Source organism: Panthera tigris, chromosome A3, assembly GCF_018350195.1.
Source record: "Panthera tigris isolate Pti1 chromosome A3, P.tigris_Pti1_mat1.1, whole genome shotgun sequence".
In the NCBI taxonomy this organism is placed as follows: Eukaryota; Metazoa; Chordata; class Mammalia; order Carnivora; family Felidae; genus Panthera; species Panthera tigris.
In genome coordinates this window covers 23,997,829-24,011,131 of record NC_056662.1, presented here as the reverse complement: position 1 = coordinate 24,011,131, position 13,303 = coordinate 23,997,829, and the positions used below count along the sequence as shown (strand labels likewise).

Below are 13,303 nucleotides of genomic sequence, written 5' to 3'. Positions count from 1 at the left end.
ACTGTGCACCGGGTGGTGTGACTCTGATTAATGTCCCTCCTCCCTTCCAGGATCGTACCCTTCACGACACCAGGGGTCACGGCTAATTTCACTCATCGCTGTCTCCCCAGAGCCTAACAGTGCCTAACACATACAAGTGCTCAGATTTAATAAGAGTCTGATGAAAGTTAGGGACCCACTTCCTCAGAAAAAAAGTACACATTCAGAACATACTGGTGCCATTTTTTAGAGTGTTCACATACTTTCTGGAGCTTAAGTCCTTCAGACAAAGAGCCTCTGAAAGAGGATGATCAACATGATCCAGACAAAAGTAGCCAAGTGGAGGCCCTTGGCCACATTTGTCCTCAGGCACTTTCTGGTAGCTTACACAATGTTTCAAAAGAATTTAAGTCAATGTTTAAAACCAGGACCTTCCACATAAATCTTAATTTCTAGCTTCCCTTGGGGGAAAAAAACTCAGAAGCTATGTAACAGCGGGCCCAGTTTCCTGTATACCAGCAGTAGGCAAGAGCTAAGCAGTAACTGCCTGTGTGTTCCAGCTCACGAAAGTCCTTCCATCCCACCCCTTACCCTCGCCATAATGTCTCCCCAGTGCCAAGGTCAAGGGGTCAGCTGCTATTCATCCCTCCCCCGGCACTGTTTTCCTTAGAGCAGAGAATCACTCTCTTGTGAATTCTCCACTGAAGGTAGAAAAATGAAAAATGAGAGGGCAGAATACGGCTTCAAAAAAATGGGAGAGGGTACATCTCCTTGTGCAGGTGAAGAATATTCCACCTGTTCAATAAGCAAATACTCAGCCCACTTTGCCCACCTGAGGTCCCTGTGAAGGGCCAAGCTGTCCATTCCTGGTTCGGAGGGACAGACAGTTGAGGGATGTATTGACTCCAAGGGTAACAAGGAGCCAGCAACTCTGTACTCCCTTCCTGAGGTGGCAGTGAGGGCTCAGGGGAAGATTGGCACAGGGCCTGGCACAAAGGAAGGGCCGCATGAATGGCAGCTCTTATTACACTATTGTCAAAGTGCAGCCACACATGGTAACCATGTGACAGCTGCCCTCACAGCTGCCAGGTCCTCCGGAGCTGAGGTCTGAGACAGGGGAGAAGCCCTTGCAACAACTGGCCTTCCAAGGACAGCTCGTACTTACTCGTGGTGGTCGCTGAAACTCTGGAGAAGCCTCAAGAACTGTATCTTCAAGGTGATGTCCTAAAACACATATGCATCCTTGATGTTAAAACCATCACCACAACGTTCCCAATGAAAATAAAACATTCTGGTGAGAGCCTGGATGTGTCGCTTTGCTTCTCTGAGCCTCTGTCCTCACACACAATGAGGACTTTTCTATAGTCAGAAACTCTTCGCTGACTTCCACAACTGGCCAATAAGAGATTAAGCTGCTGCGGACCCTTCCTGCTATCCCCCGCTTCCACCTACATGTTGAATAAGAAATAACTAAAATTCTTTTAAACGTGAGGCTAACTTCATAAGAAAGGAAAATCCATAGGAATCAGAAATGAAGAAAGGACTGCGTTCAGAGCAGTGAGCACAAGAGCAGATGGTCAGCAGCTCTGGGTGGGATGGAGAAGTGGGAATGACATTTACTCATGCCAGGGCTTGGGTTTAATGCCCTTCAGGGACTAGACAGAACCCCGTGCCCATGTAAAGCCTGGTAAGCATGTACACTTGGTGAAACAAGGGTGAGAAAAACCCCACTTATCAGCCCAGGGAGCTGGCAAAGATGCCTGTTTCTGCCCGGGTGCTACTGGTGGTGAAGGGGAGCCCCCCAAAGAGAAATCTGGCACTCAACATGAAAACTTGCCCTGTGGCACTTACTCATAAAGAACCTGGCAGACAAAAGCAAGTGTTCTGAAGAAATACTTCCAGAGGCAAGGCTACATTCCAGAACACGAGGTCACATTCCACCCTGAGGGGAATATGAAGATTCAAATGCAAGTATTAGCATCCCATGAGCAATCCAAGACCGTAAAAAAAGTATGTTACAAGTAATGAACATTAACATAATAAAGACCAAGTCGTTTTTGACAAAGAACCAGATGTCTCAAAATGCAGAATACATTCAACTTGAAATTAAAAATTCGGATGATGGGCTGAGAGGCAAATTGGACAAGGCCAGAGAAGAACAGTAAGCTGGAAGGTCAGGCACTGTGGGAAGTCCCCAGAACATGGCACAGAGACCAGGGAGAGCCTATGGCACTGATGGCCGTGTGTGGCACTTCAAAGTCCCAGAGCACTGTCCTCCTGATGCTGGTGATCAAGCCTCCACGTGGCCCACAAGGACAGTGGGCAAAGGGAGTGTGACCTTCCTCCTGCAAAAAACAGGCTCAGAGATTCAGCGACTCGTTCAAGCTCTCCCAGCAAACTGAGCGGCATAGAGGCCTCCTGACTCCCAGTTCAGTGCTCTCTCCAGTGCACCATAAGAGAGACCAGGTAGAGGTGAGCCTCTGACTCCTTTAAAAAAGAAAGCACCCTAAAGCCCTTTCTGGCCACAGACCATTGTGGTGCATGCTCTCAGAGGGCAAAACCTACCACCAGTAGATGTGCAACAGTGTGGGGCTGCATACAGAACAAGGGGAAGCCTGCCACTAGGTAACAGAGAGGCTTTCTGGAGGAAAGGGAGCGCCCTGTCCTAGAGGTGTGCACGAGGAAGCTGACAGAGGGCCTCAGAAGGGACTTCTGCACAGGTGGAGGGGTGGGGTCAGACCCTTCTCAAGGCAGCTTCCACTTAAGGGATCATATAGACTAGGACTTTATTTCTACTCTTTCAAAAAATGAGATTTCAAAGGGTCAACAGCAGTCCTGGAAACAAGTACTCCTGGCAAATAAAGCCCATATGTTGCCACGTTCCCCAGCTCACCGGGCTACAGTCACAGTTCTGGTTGTGACCATGGAGGACAAGGGCAGATGCTGAGTGCTTCCTCCAAATCAGCTTGTCGAACAAATTATTGAGCCCGGGGATCAGCTTGAACTCTGCGATCATTCTGTGAACCTGGATGGGGTAGGAAGGCAAAAAAGCATTACAACAAACGTGCTGTGAAGATCCATCAAAATCTCCTGCTCGGCACGTTCTAAACAATCTTTGAGGATGAAGAAAGCAACAGTCAGTAGGGACTGTGGAGGTTTAAAGGAAATACCTCACTTAGCCACCCCTCTCCACACTCCCACTATGCACAGACACACTTTTGCACTCTACTCACAGATCCCCACAATACTCCTGGAGTCACACTGTATGGTGGGTCCTCTTTTAAGAACACAAGTTTTGGATTCAGGGAGTCCTGGGTTTGACAAGCAGCTCCAACACATACGAACTTAATAACCTTAATCAAATTTCTTAATTTGTTTGTTCTTAGTTTGTTTCCTACTCATATCATTAAAGTATAAATACCCCTCATGCTTCAGAGTAGGAATAGATTTCAACTAGAGACAAGATAAACATATTTAAAAGATGTAAACCCTAAGTATCCTAGAAAAATCTATGCAAAGATTTTTTTTTTAATTTTTTTTAAACGTTTATTTATTATTGAGAGACAGAGTGAGACAGAGCATGAGCATGGGAGGGGCAGAGAGAGGAGGAGACACAGAATCCAAAGCAGGCTCCAGGCTCTGAGCGGTCAGCACAGAGCCCGACACAGGGCTCGAATGCACAAACTGCGAGATCATGACCTGAGCCGAAGTCGGACGCTCAACCAACTGAGCCACCCAGGTGCCCCTGCAAAGATTTTTGTAAACGACCATACGAGAAAGATTTTCTAAAATATTAAGTATACCTAGAAGCCAAAAGAGAAGACCGTTCAATTCAATCATATAAACCTTTAAAAATTCTCTGTGGCAAAATTCACAATAAGCAAAGTCGTGAAGTCAAATAGGAAAATGGAGAACATAGTGGCAATCTCACATCATAGGCAAAAAGCTAGTTTCCTCTGTAAGGAATCCTACAAATCTCTTAAACAAAAAGACCAACCTTACAGAAAAAATGGGCAAAGGTTACAGACAGGAAAATACAAGACATTCTTCAATATATGAAAGTATTCAGCCTCACTTATAATGCTAAAAGAAATTCAAATCACAATGAATTTTTCGCTTTCTCAGGTTAGCAGAGAACAAAGCTTAATAATACTGTGCTGGAGAGCTGGGCCTCAGGCACGCTCACTCACTAGTGGTGAGAGGGCATTTGCCGAACTGCCTGAAGAAGAAGGTCATTTCGGGGAGATCCCTAAAATCTACAAATGCATATTCCCTTTGACCAGCAATTCTACTTTCAGGAATTTATTCTCAGATCCATATACTAAATGACATATGTATAAAGTTACTCACTAAAGAACAGCAGCACTATTTGCAATACCAAAAAAATAGATGGAATCTATACTTCCCGTCAGTGGGTATTAGTTGTGTAAACCTTGGCATATGCATTCAGTGGGGTATAAGGTACCAGAAAAAAGATTGAGGTCTTTCACACATAGTGAATTAAACATTTACCAAGATACAATATCAAAAAAGCAAATATGTACATGCTATATTAATCACTATGTTAAAAAAAAAAATGAGAGGAATATATTTGCTTTTATAAGCATAAAATGTCTCTAGAAGGATACATGAATAACTGGTAAAATTAGATGCTTCATGGAAGAACCAGAATATCCAGGATCAGAGGAGAGAAAGGCTTCATTCATGCTTGTTTATACTTTTTTTTTTTTTTTTTTTTTAACATTTATTTACTTTTGAGAGACAGAGAGAGCATGAGCAGGGAAAGGGCAGAGAGAGAAGGAGACATAGAATCTGAAGCAGGCTCCAAGCTGTCAGCACAGAGCCTGATGCAGGGCTTGAACTCACAAACCACGAGTTCATGACCTGAGCCGAAGTCGGACCCTTAATGAGCCACCCAGGTGCCCCGCTTATTTACACATTTTAATAAAGAACTATGTGAATTATTTACCTATCAAAAAATATGTGTGTATATATATATATATATATATATATATATATATATATATATATATATATATATATATATATATTTACCTAAAACAAAGTTATTACTACTTCTTCTCAGGGCTCTTATAAGGACAAAGCTAGAAAATGTATGTAAAGTCCTAAGCGCAGGATCAGTGCTTACTGATTCCCATTCTACAAGGGGAAGGGGAAGTTTAGCAGGACAGATGGCCAAGGCAGTGGTGGAAATGTCGGCCTAACTCAAGGGTTCTGATCCTAAAGCCTGTCGTTCAGGCCTACCACAGGTGTGCATTTACTTATTTAAATTTTTTAAAAAATGTTTATTTTTGAGAGAGAGAGCGCGGGAGGGGCAGAGAGGGAGACAGAATCCAAAGCAGGCTCCGGGCTCCGAGTTGTCAGCATAGAGCCCAACACGGGGCTCAACCCCACGAAGAGTGAGATCACGATGTGAGGCAAAGTCAGATGCTTAACCGACTGAGCCACCCAGGTGTCCGGGTGTGCATTTATCTCAGGAGGCCAAAACTGGACAAAGCTGTGACTCTGGACAATGCTCTTTGAACCTGAGTCCCCTGATGGAAAATGAGAGCTAGTGAAGATGCTGAAAGGATTCAATGAGGTAATGTGGCCCAAATGCAGGGCCTGACTTTACAGGAGGTGCTGTATTGATTGTTTACATGAGCACTGGAGAAATGGAACTTAGGACATCTGGGGAGAGTGACTTCAATTTAACCAAGACTGGTCAGAGAACTTGGTCAGAATGTACAACAAAAAGGCCACTCTAAGGAGGAACCTTCTGGGAGGCCTGGCCGGGGAATCCCTTTTCCTTGCTGTCCCAGCCTCGATGAGGCCTGTGGATCCATGTCCCCACAGCGCCGGCATATGGCAGAACGCAGTCAATGCTGACCGTGCTCCTGAGGACATGCCAGCAGAACACTGGTTCTCAGGTGGGCAGCATCCTGAGGCCAGCCTGTGGTCCCTCCAAGGCAGCAGCAGCAGTAATCATACAGGTTAACCAGAGAAACCAATGACGGATTCATAAAGACTTGGGAACAGGAAGGCTGCTCAGGGAGCAGGGAACGGTCATGAGGGACAGAAAGTAGATGGCTCTACTGATGCCTGGAACCTGAGAGCACAGCCCTTTTTGTACCCTGGTTTCCTCAAGTATCAAGTGAGGGGAGAGGTGGTCACCACTTTTTTTTATAACTTACCAAATACCCCAAAATTCAAATGTGAATAACCGTGAAAAAAGATAAAAGCACTGAACACATGTAGGGCACAGAGACATAATAATTTCGTAACAAATGTATTCCATATTGGAGTAAGGAGCTTCAATGCCGTGGAGGTCAGGGTGGGGCTTCATCCAGGGTCCTGGTTTTAAATACCAACTGCATGCTGACAACCTCCATGGTTCTAGCCCCGGGCCTGACCTCTGCCCTAACTCCAGGTGCAGGTAATCCGGGTGCCGATTCTGAGAGACACCTCAAACCTAACTTGTTCAAACTGAATTCCCTGCCCTTCTCTCTACGCCTCCGCTCCTCTCCCCTAACTCCTAACCCACAGTCTTAACCATCTCAATAAATGGCCAATCCATCCTCCCACCTGCTTGGGCCAAAAACCTTAGAAGTTGTCAAAGAAGTCACCCTTAATCCCTCTCTCATGCCCACATCCAAACTATCAGCAAATTCTACCTGTTCTACCTTCAGAATATATCCAGACTGTAAGCACTTCTTGCCACTCCCCTCCACCAATATGCTTAGTCCTGGCTTCTATCATCTCTTTCACAAGGCTGCCAGAGGGGTGGCTTCCCAGTCACTCAGAGTAAACACCCACGTCCTTAAAATGGCCTGTGAAACCCACATGGGATCCTCATCCCTCCCCTCACTGCTCATTCCAGTCCATGCCCCTGCTTCCCTACTATTCTACCAACCCACTGGGCATGTTCCCACCTCAGGACTCGCTCCCTCTACCTGGTAGGCTGCCTCATGGATCAGCGTGCATGGCCCTCTCACTTTCTTCATGACACTGCTATGCTGGATGTCATCTTTGCAGTGAGTCTTCTCCCTGGCTACGCTATCCAAAACTGCTCCTCACTCGTAAGATGGGGATAACTTCACCTATCTCGCACGAAGCTGCTATGACGGTCCAGGGTCTTGACTCAAAAAGGAGCTTAAGGACTGTTGAGTGCCCCCCGCCAACTGCCCACCTTTTTTTCATCCACAGGGCAATGATTAGTCAGCAGGAGAGGACTAGTTCTCATCTATCCTGAAGAGGAATGCTACTTCCAGAGCTCTCTTTCTCCCCCTGTAGGTTATAGGCCCTTGCTCCTTCAACCCCAGCACATGCGGAGCCCCAATAGCTGCCTAGTTTCTGTAACTGATACAGCTCCCAGCTCTGGCCCCCCACCCTGAGCCCCCATCGGACTGGCAACTCTTCTAGTGCATCTACAGGGCAGTCGTCCTGTCACAAAAACCCTTTCTTCTTCATATTAACAAGGTCAGGTAACATGGCCAAGCAACCAGCTATGCCCTGGGCACCAGTGCTCTGCCCAGAAATGCTACCACAGCAAGGTATGGTAGAAAGACTATGGACTCTGGAATGAGACTGGCTTCCTGATATGTAAACAGAGAGGAGAACAACCCCTACACTTTGCTGGGCTGGAGTGACAGCCTAATGGAGTACTCGATGCCCCACAAGTGCCCGGGACGTGTTCTGAGACGTGTGGGGGGGGGCCCACCTGGTTTCGCTGACGCCCCATCAGAAGCACGCAGAGAACATAGAGCACTTCCAGTTTGTACATGATCTCATGCATGATCTTCATTGACTGAGGCAGCTGGGTCCTGGTGGAAGTGTGAGGCAGGCCATTCTCCTCAGAAGCCCCTGGAGGAGGGAACACAATGGAGGCTGAGACAGCCACCAGGAGAGAGGGTTGAAACACTGGCTTGTAAGGAAACATGTTTCTGCTCCTCAAACCAGCTCTGGACAGACTTGAGGTAATAGAGCCATTAGACTGGCCCCTGAGCCCATGACAGAGACTTTGAAAGCCACAAAACCCCCTCTGTGCCCACAGGGGCCAGGCAAGCTTAAAAACAGAAAAACTGACTCTGCATATCATAAGAAAAGAAATTCTGTATGTATGGTGACAGATGTGAGCTAGACTTACTGTAGCGATTATTCTGCACTATGTATGAGTATCAAATCATCATGGTGTACACCTGAAAATAATATGTTGTATATCAATTATACTCAATAAAAAACCAAATCGACTCTGCAGTTGCATTCTATCTCACTGACTTTAACACAGTGAAAATGCTCTGACACAGCCAATGCAACAACAAGATCCATCTCTTCCTGATATTCTTTTCTCCCGTCATCATCAGAAAATAGCCCCCACCCAAGTGCCCAGTGAGCTAGCAACGAATTGTGCCAAACTCTCTTCAGGTCACAAATGACTCTAAGTATTTGGTACCTCTACCTAAATTCTACAAGGAAGCACTGCCGAAAGACTGAGAGGGATTCTTTTCCGAGATTTCTTTTCTCCTGTTTTGCAAAGAACCATCTAAAGTTTTCTAAGGTTCAGCTTTCCAAGGCAGACTGGGCACCACAACTGCTGTTAATGATACAGATGAACACAGTGTCTACTAGCAGACTTCCATTTTACCCAGTTTCATTGTTAGTAACAATGGCAGCAGCTAAGTAATATTTCTGGGACATGGTATATGCCAGCTATCATATTTTGGGCTGCAGGTAAACCATCACATTTATTCTACTACCCAGTTAACAAGAACGTCTCAATGAATCATGCAGGTTACAATGAAGAATACTCATGGGAAGGTGCTAGAACAAAGTGCTGAAGGCTGAGGGCTCTGGGATTATAACTTGCTGGCCGTGTAACACTGGTCAAGTTACCTCCACACTAGGCCTCAGACTGCCTCATAGAAGGGAAGTAACAGCAATGCTACTGTGGACGGCTGGGTGGCTATTTGGAGTCAATGAGAACACAAGAAAGGCCCAGCACCTGGTTCTTGGGGAGCCTTCCTCTTAGGTCCCTGTTATTTTAAAAGAGTACTGGTCAGGGTCAAGAGACCTTAGGGATTACTTCCCCTCAACTTTTCTCATGTTTAACGTGAAAAGATGAATGAGTAACTGCTAAGGTCCTTCCAAGCTCCCACTGGAACTGCTGCCCTAGAGACCTTTTGCAAAGGGCCAGAAAAACTATATGGGATAGAACAGTGGTTATCAAGTAATATTTGGGTAAGGTGCATGCAAAAGCCTGGTGACTTCTACAAGGTGATACCAATGTATAAGAACCCAAGTTATTCTGCCCTACTGGCATGGAACTATGTTTTTACAGCCATGTCATGTCACTAATATAAAATCACAACCCTGGGAGATGACGGGTTGTTGAGTGAAGCAAGACTGAAAGGCAGCATGGCACAGATGTTAAGAGCACAGCCCCCGAGCTAGCCTGTCACATCTGACCCAGCTCTACTACTGTTCACCAGTTGGGTGGCCTTGGGTAAGCTGGTAGATGTCACTATGCTTCAGTAGCCATCCTCACCTATAAAACTGGGGTAACAGCAACAGTACCTATCTCTTACCAACATTGCAAAAATCAAAGGATTTAATATATTCAAAGTGCTGAAAACAATGCCTGGCACATGAATAAGTAACATGTAAGTATATGTTAAATAAAAAGAAAATGAGTTTTTCTGCTAATGCTTGCTTGCTACTAGTTTTTTTTCTTTTTAATCTGCAAGGTTTTTTTTTTCAATTAAATTTTTAAAAATGTTTATTTATTGGGGTGCCTGGGTGGCTCAACTGGTTAAGTGTCCCAACTTCAGTTTAGGTCATGATCTCGTGGTTTGTGAGTTCGAGCCCCATGTCTGGCTCTGTGCTGAGGGGGCTTGAGAGCCACTGCGGGACAGGATGCTTAAGGGAAGGACAGGCACAGCGAATGGCAAACAAGCCCTCCTCAGTAATAAACGCCTGTGGAGAAAGAGAAACACAGGCAGCTCAGATGCTTCCCCGGGCACTGCCGATCTTTGGTGCCTGGTTTTCACGGGCTTGACAAGAAAGTCTCTGGGGTAAGTATTTTCAAGAAAGGCAGTTCTTAAACCAATGGCCAGAGCTCAGCAACAAGATTAATTCCCAAGGATGAGGATGGGCAAACTAGTTTGAGAGGTTTCTGCTTCCCTCCAATCTCTTCAGCTGCATAAAACTGATTCAAGGGGTCACCACCCTCCATAGGTCTACACTGCACTCTGGGGCATACTCTTTTTTTTTCCTAAAACAGCTTTGAGCTATAATTCAGCATACAAGTCACCCACTTGAAGCGTATAATCCAGTGGTTTTTAACATATTCACAGTTGTGCAGCCATCATAACTGATTTTAGAACATTTTCATCACCCCAAAAAGAAGTCTTATTCTCATTTGCCACCAAACCCCTCATCTCTAGGTATCCACTAAAGTACTTTGTTTCAAAGGAATTGCCTTCATATAAATGGAATCATAAAATATGTGACCTTTTGTGCCTGGCTTCTTCTACTCTGCACAATGTTTTCAAGATTCATTCAGGTTGTAGCATGTATCAGTATTTCATCTTTTACACTGACGAATAATATTCTGCTATATGAATATATCACATTCTGTTATCCACTTATCAGCTGATGGACATTTGGGTTATTTCCATATTTTGGCTATTATAAATCTGCAGCTGTAAATATTCACGTATAAGTTTTTACGTAAACATGTTTTCATTTCCCCTGGATATATAAGTAGGACTAGAATTTCTGGGTCATATGGTAACCCTGTTTAGCCTTTTGAGGAACTGTGAAAAGTGCCAGACTGTTTTCCAAAGCGACTGCACCATTTTACATAGTCCCCAACAGAGAATGAGGGTTCTGATTTCTGATTTCTCCACAACCTTGCCAACACTTGTTATCATGTCTTTTTGATGATAAACATCCTAACAGGTATGAAGTAGTATCTAATTGTGGTTTGGATTTGCATTTTCCTGATGGTAATGATGTTGAGCATCTTTTCATGTATTTATTGGCTATCTGTATCTCTGCTTTGGAGAAATGGGTATTCAAATCCTTAGCCCACATTTCAAAATGTGTTGTCTTTTTTATCACTGACCTGTATGAGTTCTTTACAAATTCTAGATTCAAGTCCCTCATTAGATACATGGTTTGTAGCTAATCCATTTCTGCAAAGAAGCCAGTTGAGATTTTGACAGACACAGAGCTCGACACGTGGAGTACTGCTACCTTAATCATACTGAGTCTTCCGGTCCATGAACACGAGATAGCTTTATATTTAGGTCCTCTTTCATAATAATAAAAATGTTTTATAATTTTCAGAGTAGGAGTTTTGCATTTCTTTGTTAAGTTTATCCCTAAGTATTGCACTCTTCTTGATGCTCTTGTAAATGAAATTTCTTAATTTTGGTTTGGTCATTGCTACTGTATAGAAACTGAATTTTGTATATTGACCTTATAATCTGAAACACTGTTGAATCCACTTATTAGTTTAGTGGGTTTTTGTTTTTACTGGATTCCTTGGTTTTTCTACATATAAAATCTGTGAAGAGAGACAGCTTAACTTCCTCCTAATCTGAATGCCTTCTATTTCTCTTTCCACCTAGAACCCCCAAAGCAATGTTGAGTCGAAGCAGCAAAGGCAGGGGTCCTTGTCTTGTGCCTGTGCCTGATCTTAGTGGGGGAGCAGCTTTCAGTCTGTGGGCATGAAGTATGCTGGCTGGGGGTTTAAGATGCCCTTTAATTGGTTGGGACTGCTCCTTTCTCTTCCCAGTTTGAGTGTTTTTATCATGAAGGGATGTTGGATTTTGTCTGATGCTTTTCTGCATCTACTGAAATGATCGTGTAAGTTTTTGTTCTTTCTTCTACTGATACAGTGTATACATCAATTGATTTTCATATACTGAATCAACTATGCATTAATCCTACCTAGTCACATATATACTTACTTGGCCAGGTGTATAATTCTTGTATGTTGCTAAATTTGGTTTGCTAGTATTTTCTTGAGGACTTTTACATTTATATTCATGAGAGATATTGGTCTGTAATTTCCTTGTAGTGTCTTTGGTTTGGGTATCAGGTTAATTAGGACTCATATGTTGGGAAGTGTTTCTTCCTCCTCTATTTTGTGGAAGTCTGTGACATACTGGTGTTAATTCTTATTTAAATGGCTTCTTATTTAAGAGGCCAGGGCTTCTTTGCGGGGGGAGAGGGGGTAGTTTTTCTGTTATTAATTCGATCTCTTTACTTTCATAGGTCTGTTCAGATTTTCTATTGCTCGAGTCAGCTACAGGAGTTTTTGTCTTTCTTATCATCTGTCCATGTCATCTAGGCTGTCTAATCTGTTGGCATACAGTTGTGTACAGTATTTCCTTAGAGTCATTTTTATCTTTGTACATGTTGTCACGTACCCTCTTTCATTCCTGGTTTTAGTAGTTTGAATATTGTCTTTTTTTTTTCCCCCTTGATCAGTGAAGCTAAAGGTTTGTTAATTTTGTTAACCTTTTCAAAAAACCAACTTCTGGTTTTGTAGATTTTCTCTATTATTTTTCAATTCTCTATTTCATTAATTTCTATTCCAATCCTATTATTTCTTTCCATCTGCTTGCTTTGAGAATATAGCTTGCCTCTTCCTTTTTCAATGACTTAAGGAGAAAAATTAGGTTACCGATTGGGGAATTTTTTGAGTTTTTGTGTTTTGTTTTTTTTTTTTTTAATGTAGGGATTTATACCTACACATTTCTCCCTTAGCATGCTTTAGCTGCATTCCTTAAGGTCAGTATGTTGTGTCATTTTCATTCGTCTCAAAATATCTTTGAATTTTTTTTTAATGTTTATTTATTTTTGAGAGAGAGAGAGAGAGAGAGAGAGAGAGAGAGAGGAAGTGGCAGAGAGAGAGAGAGAGAGAGAGAGAAACACAGAATTTGAAGCAGGCTCCAGGTTCTGAGCTGTCAGCACAGAGCCCAACACGGGGCTCAAACCCACGAACTGTGAGATCGTTACCTGAGCTGAAGTCGGATGCTTAACTGACTGAGCCACTCGGGTGTCCCTCAAAATATCTTTTAATTTTCTTTGTGATTCTGTCTCTGAACCATTGGTTATTTAGAATTATTATCACATAATTTCCATGTTTCGAATATCTGATTTCTAATACTACTTCTCTGTGACTGAAATACATGGTTTGTACAATCTTAATCCTTTCAACTTTACTGAGGCTTTTTAGGTAACCTAGCATATGGTCTATCCTGGAGAATGTTCCATGTGCATGTGAGAAGAACGTATATCCTGCAGTAGTTTG

The 13,303-nt window shown here is 43.6% G+C and overlaps 1 protein-coding gene across 4 annotated transcripts in view; it reads right to left on the bottom strand.

The window, feature by feature from the left end:
• Positions 1 to 13,303, bottom strand: part of LOC102965540 (transient receptor potential cation channel subfamily C member 4 associated protein) — a 68,813-nt gene that overhangs the window by 8,303 nt on the left and 47,207 nt on the right. For 3 of the 4 annotated variants that reach the window (XR_006215508.1, XM_042980537.1, XM_042980538.1), the window contains exons 9-11: positions 7,700 to 7,866; positions 2,873 to 3,004; positions 1,145 to 1,203 (exon numbers count right to left, since the gene is read on the bottom strand). Coding sequence is in view for 3 of the 4 variants with exons in the window: in XM_042980537.1 (XP_042836471.1) it covers positions 1,145 to 1,203; positions 2,873 to 3,004; positions 7,700 to 7,866 (358 nt within the window). In the remaining variant the exon portion in view is untranslated. The remainder of the gene's footprint in view (positions 1 to 1,144; positions 1,204 to 2,872; positions 3,005 to 7,699; positions 7,867 to 13,303) is intronic. The other variant, XM_042980540.1, reaches the window with a different exon arrangement.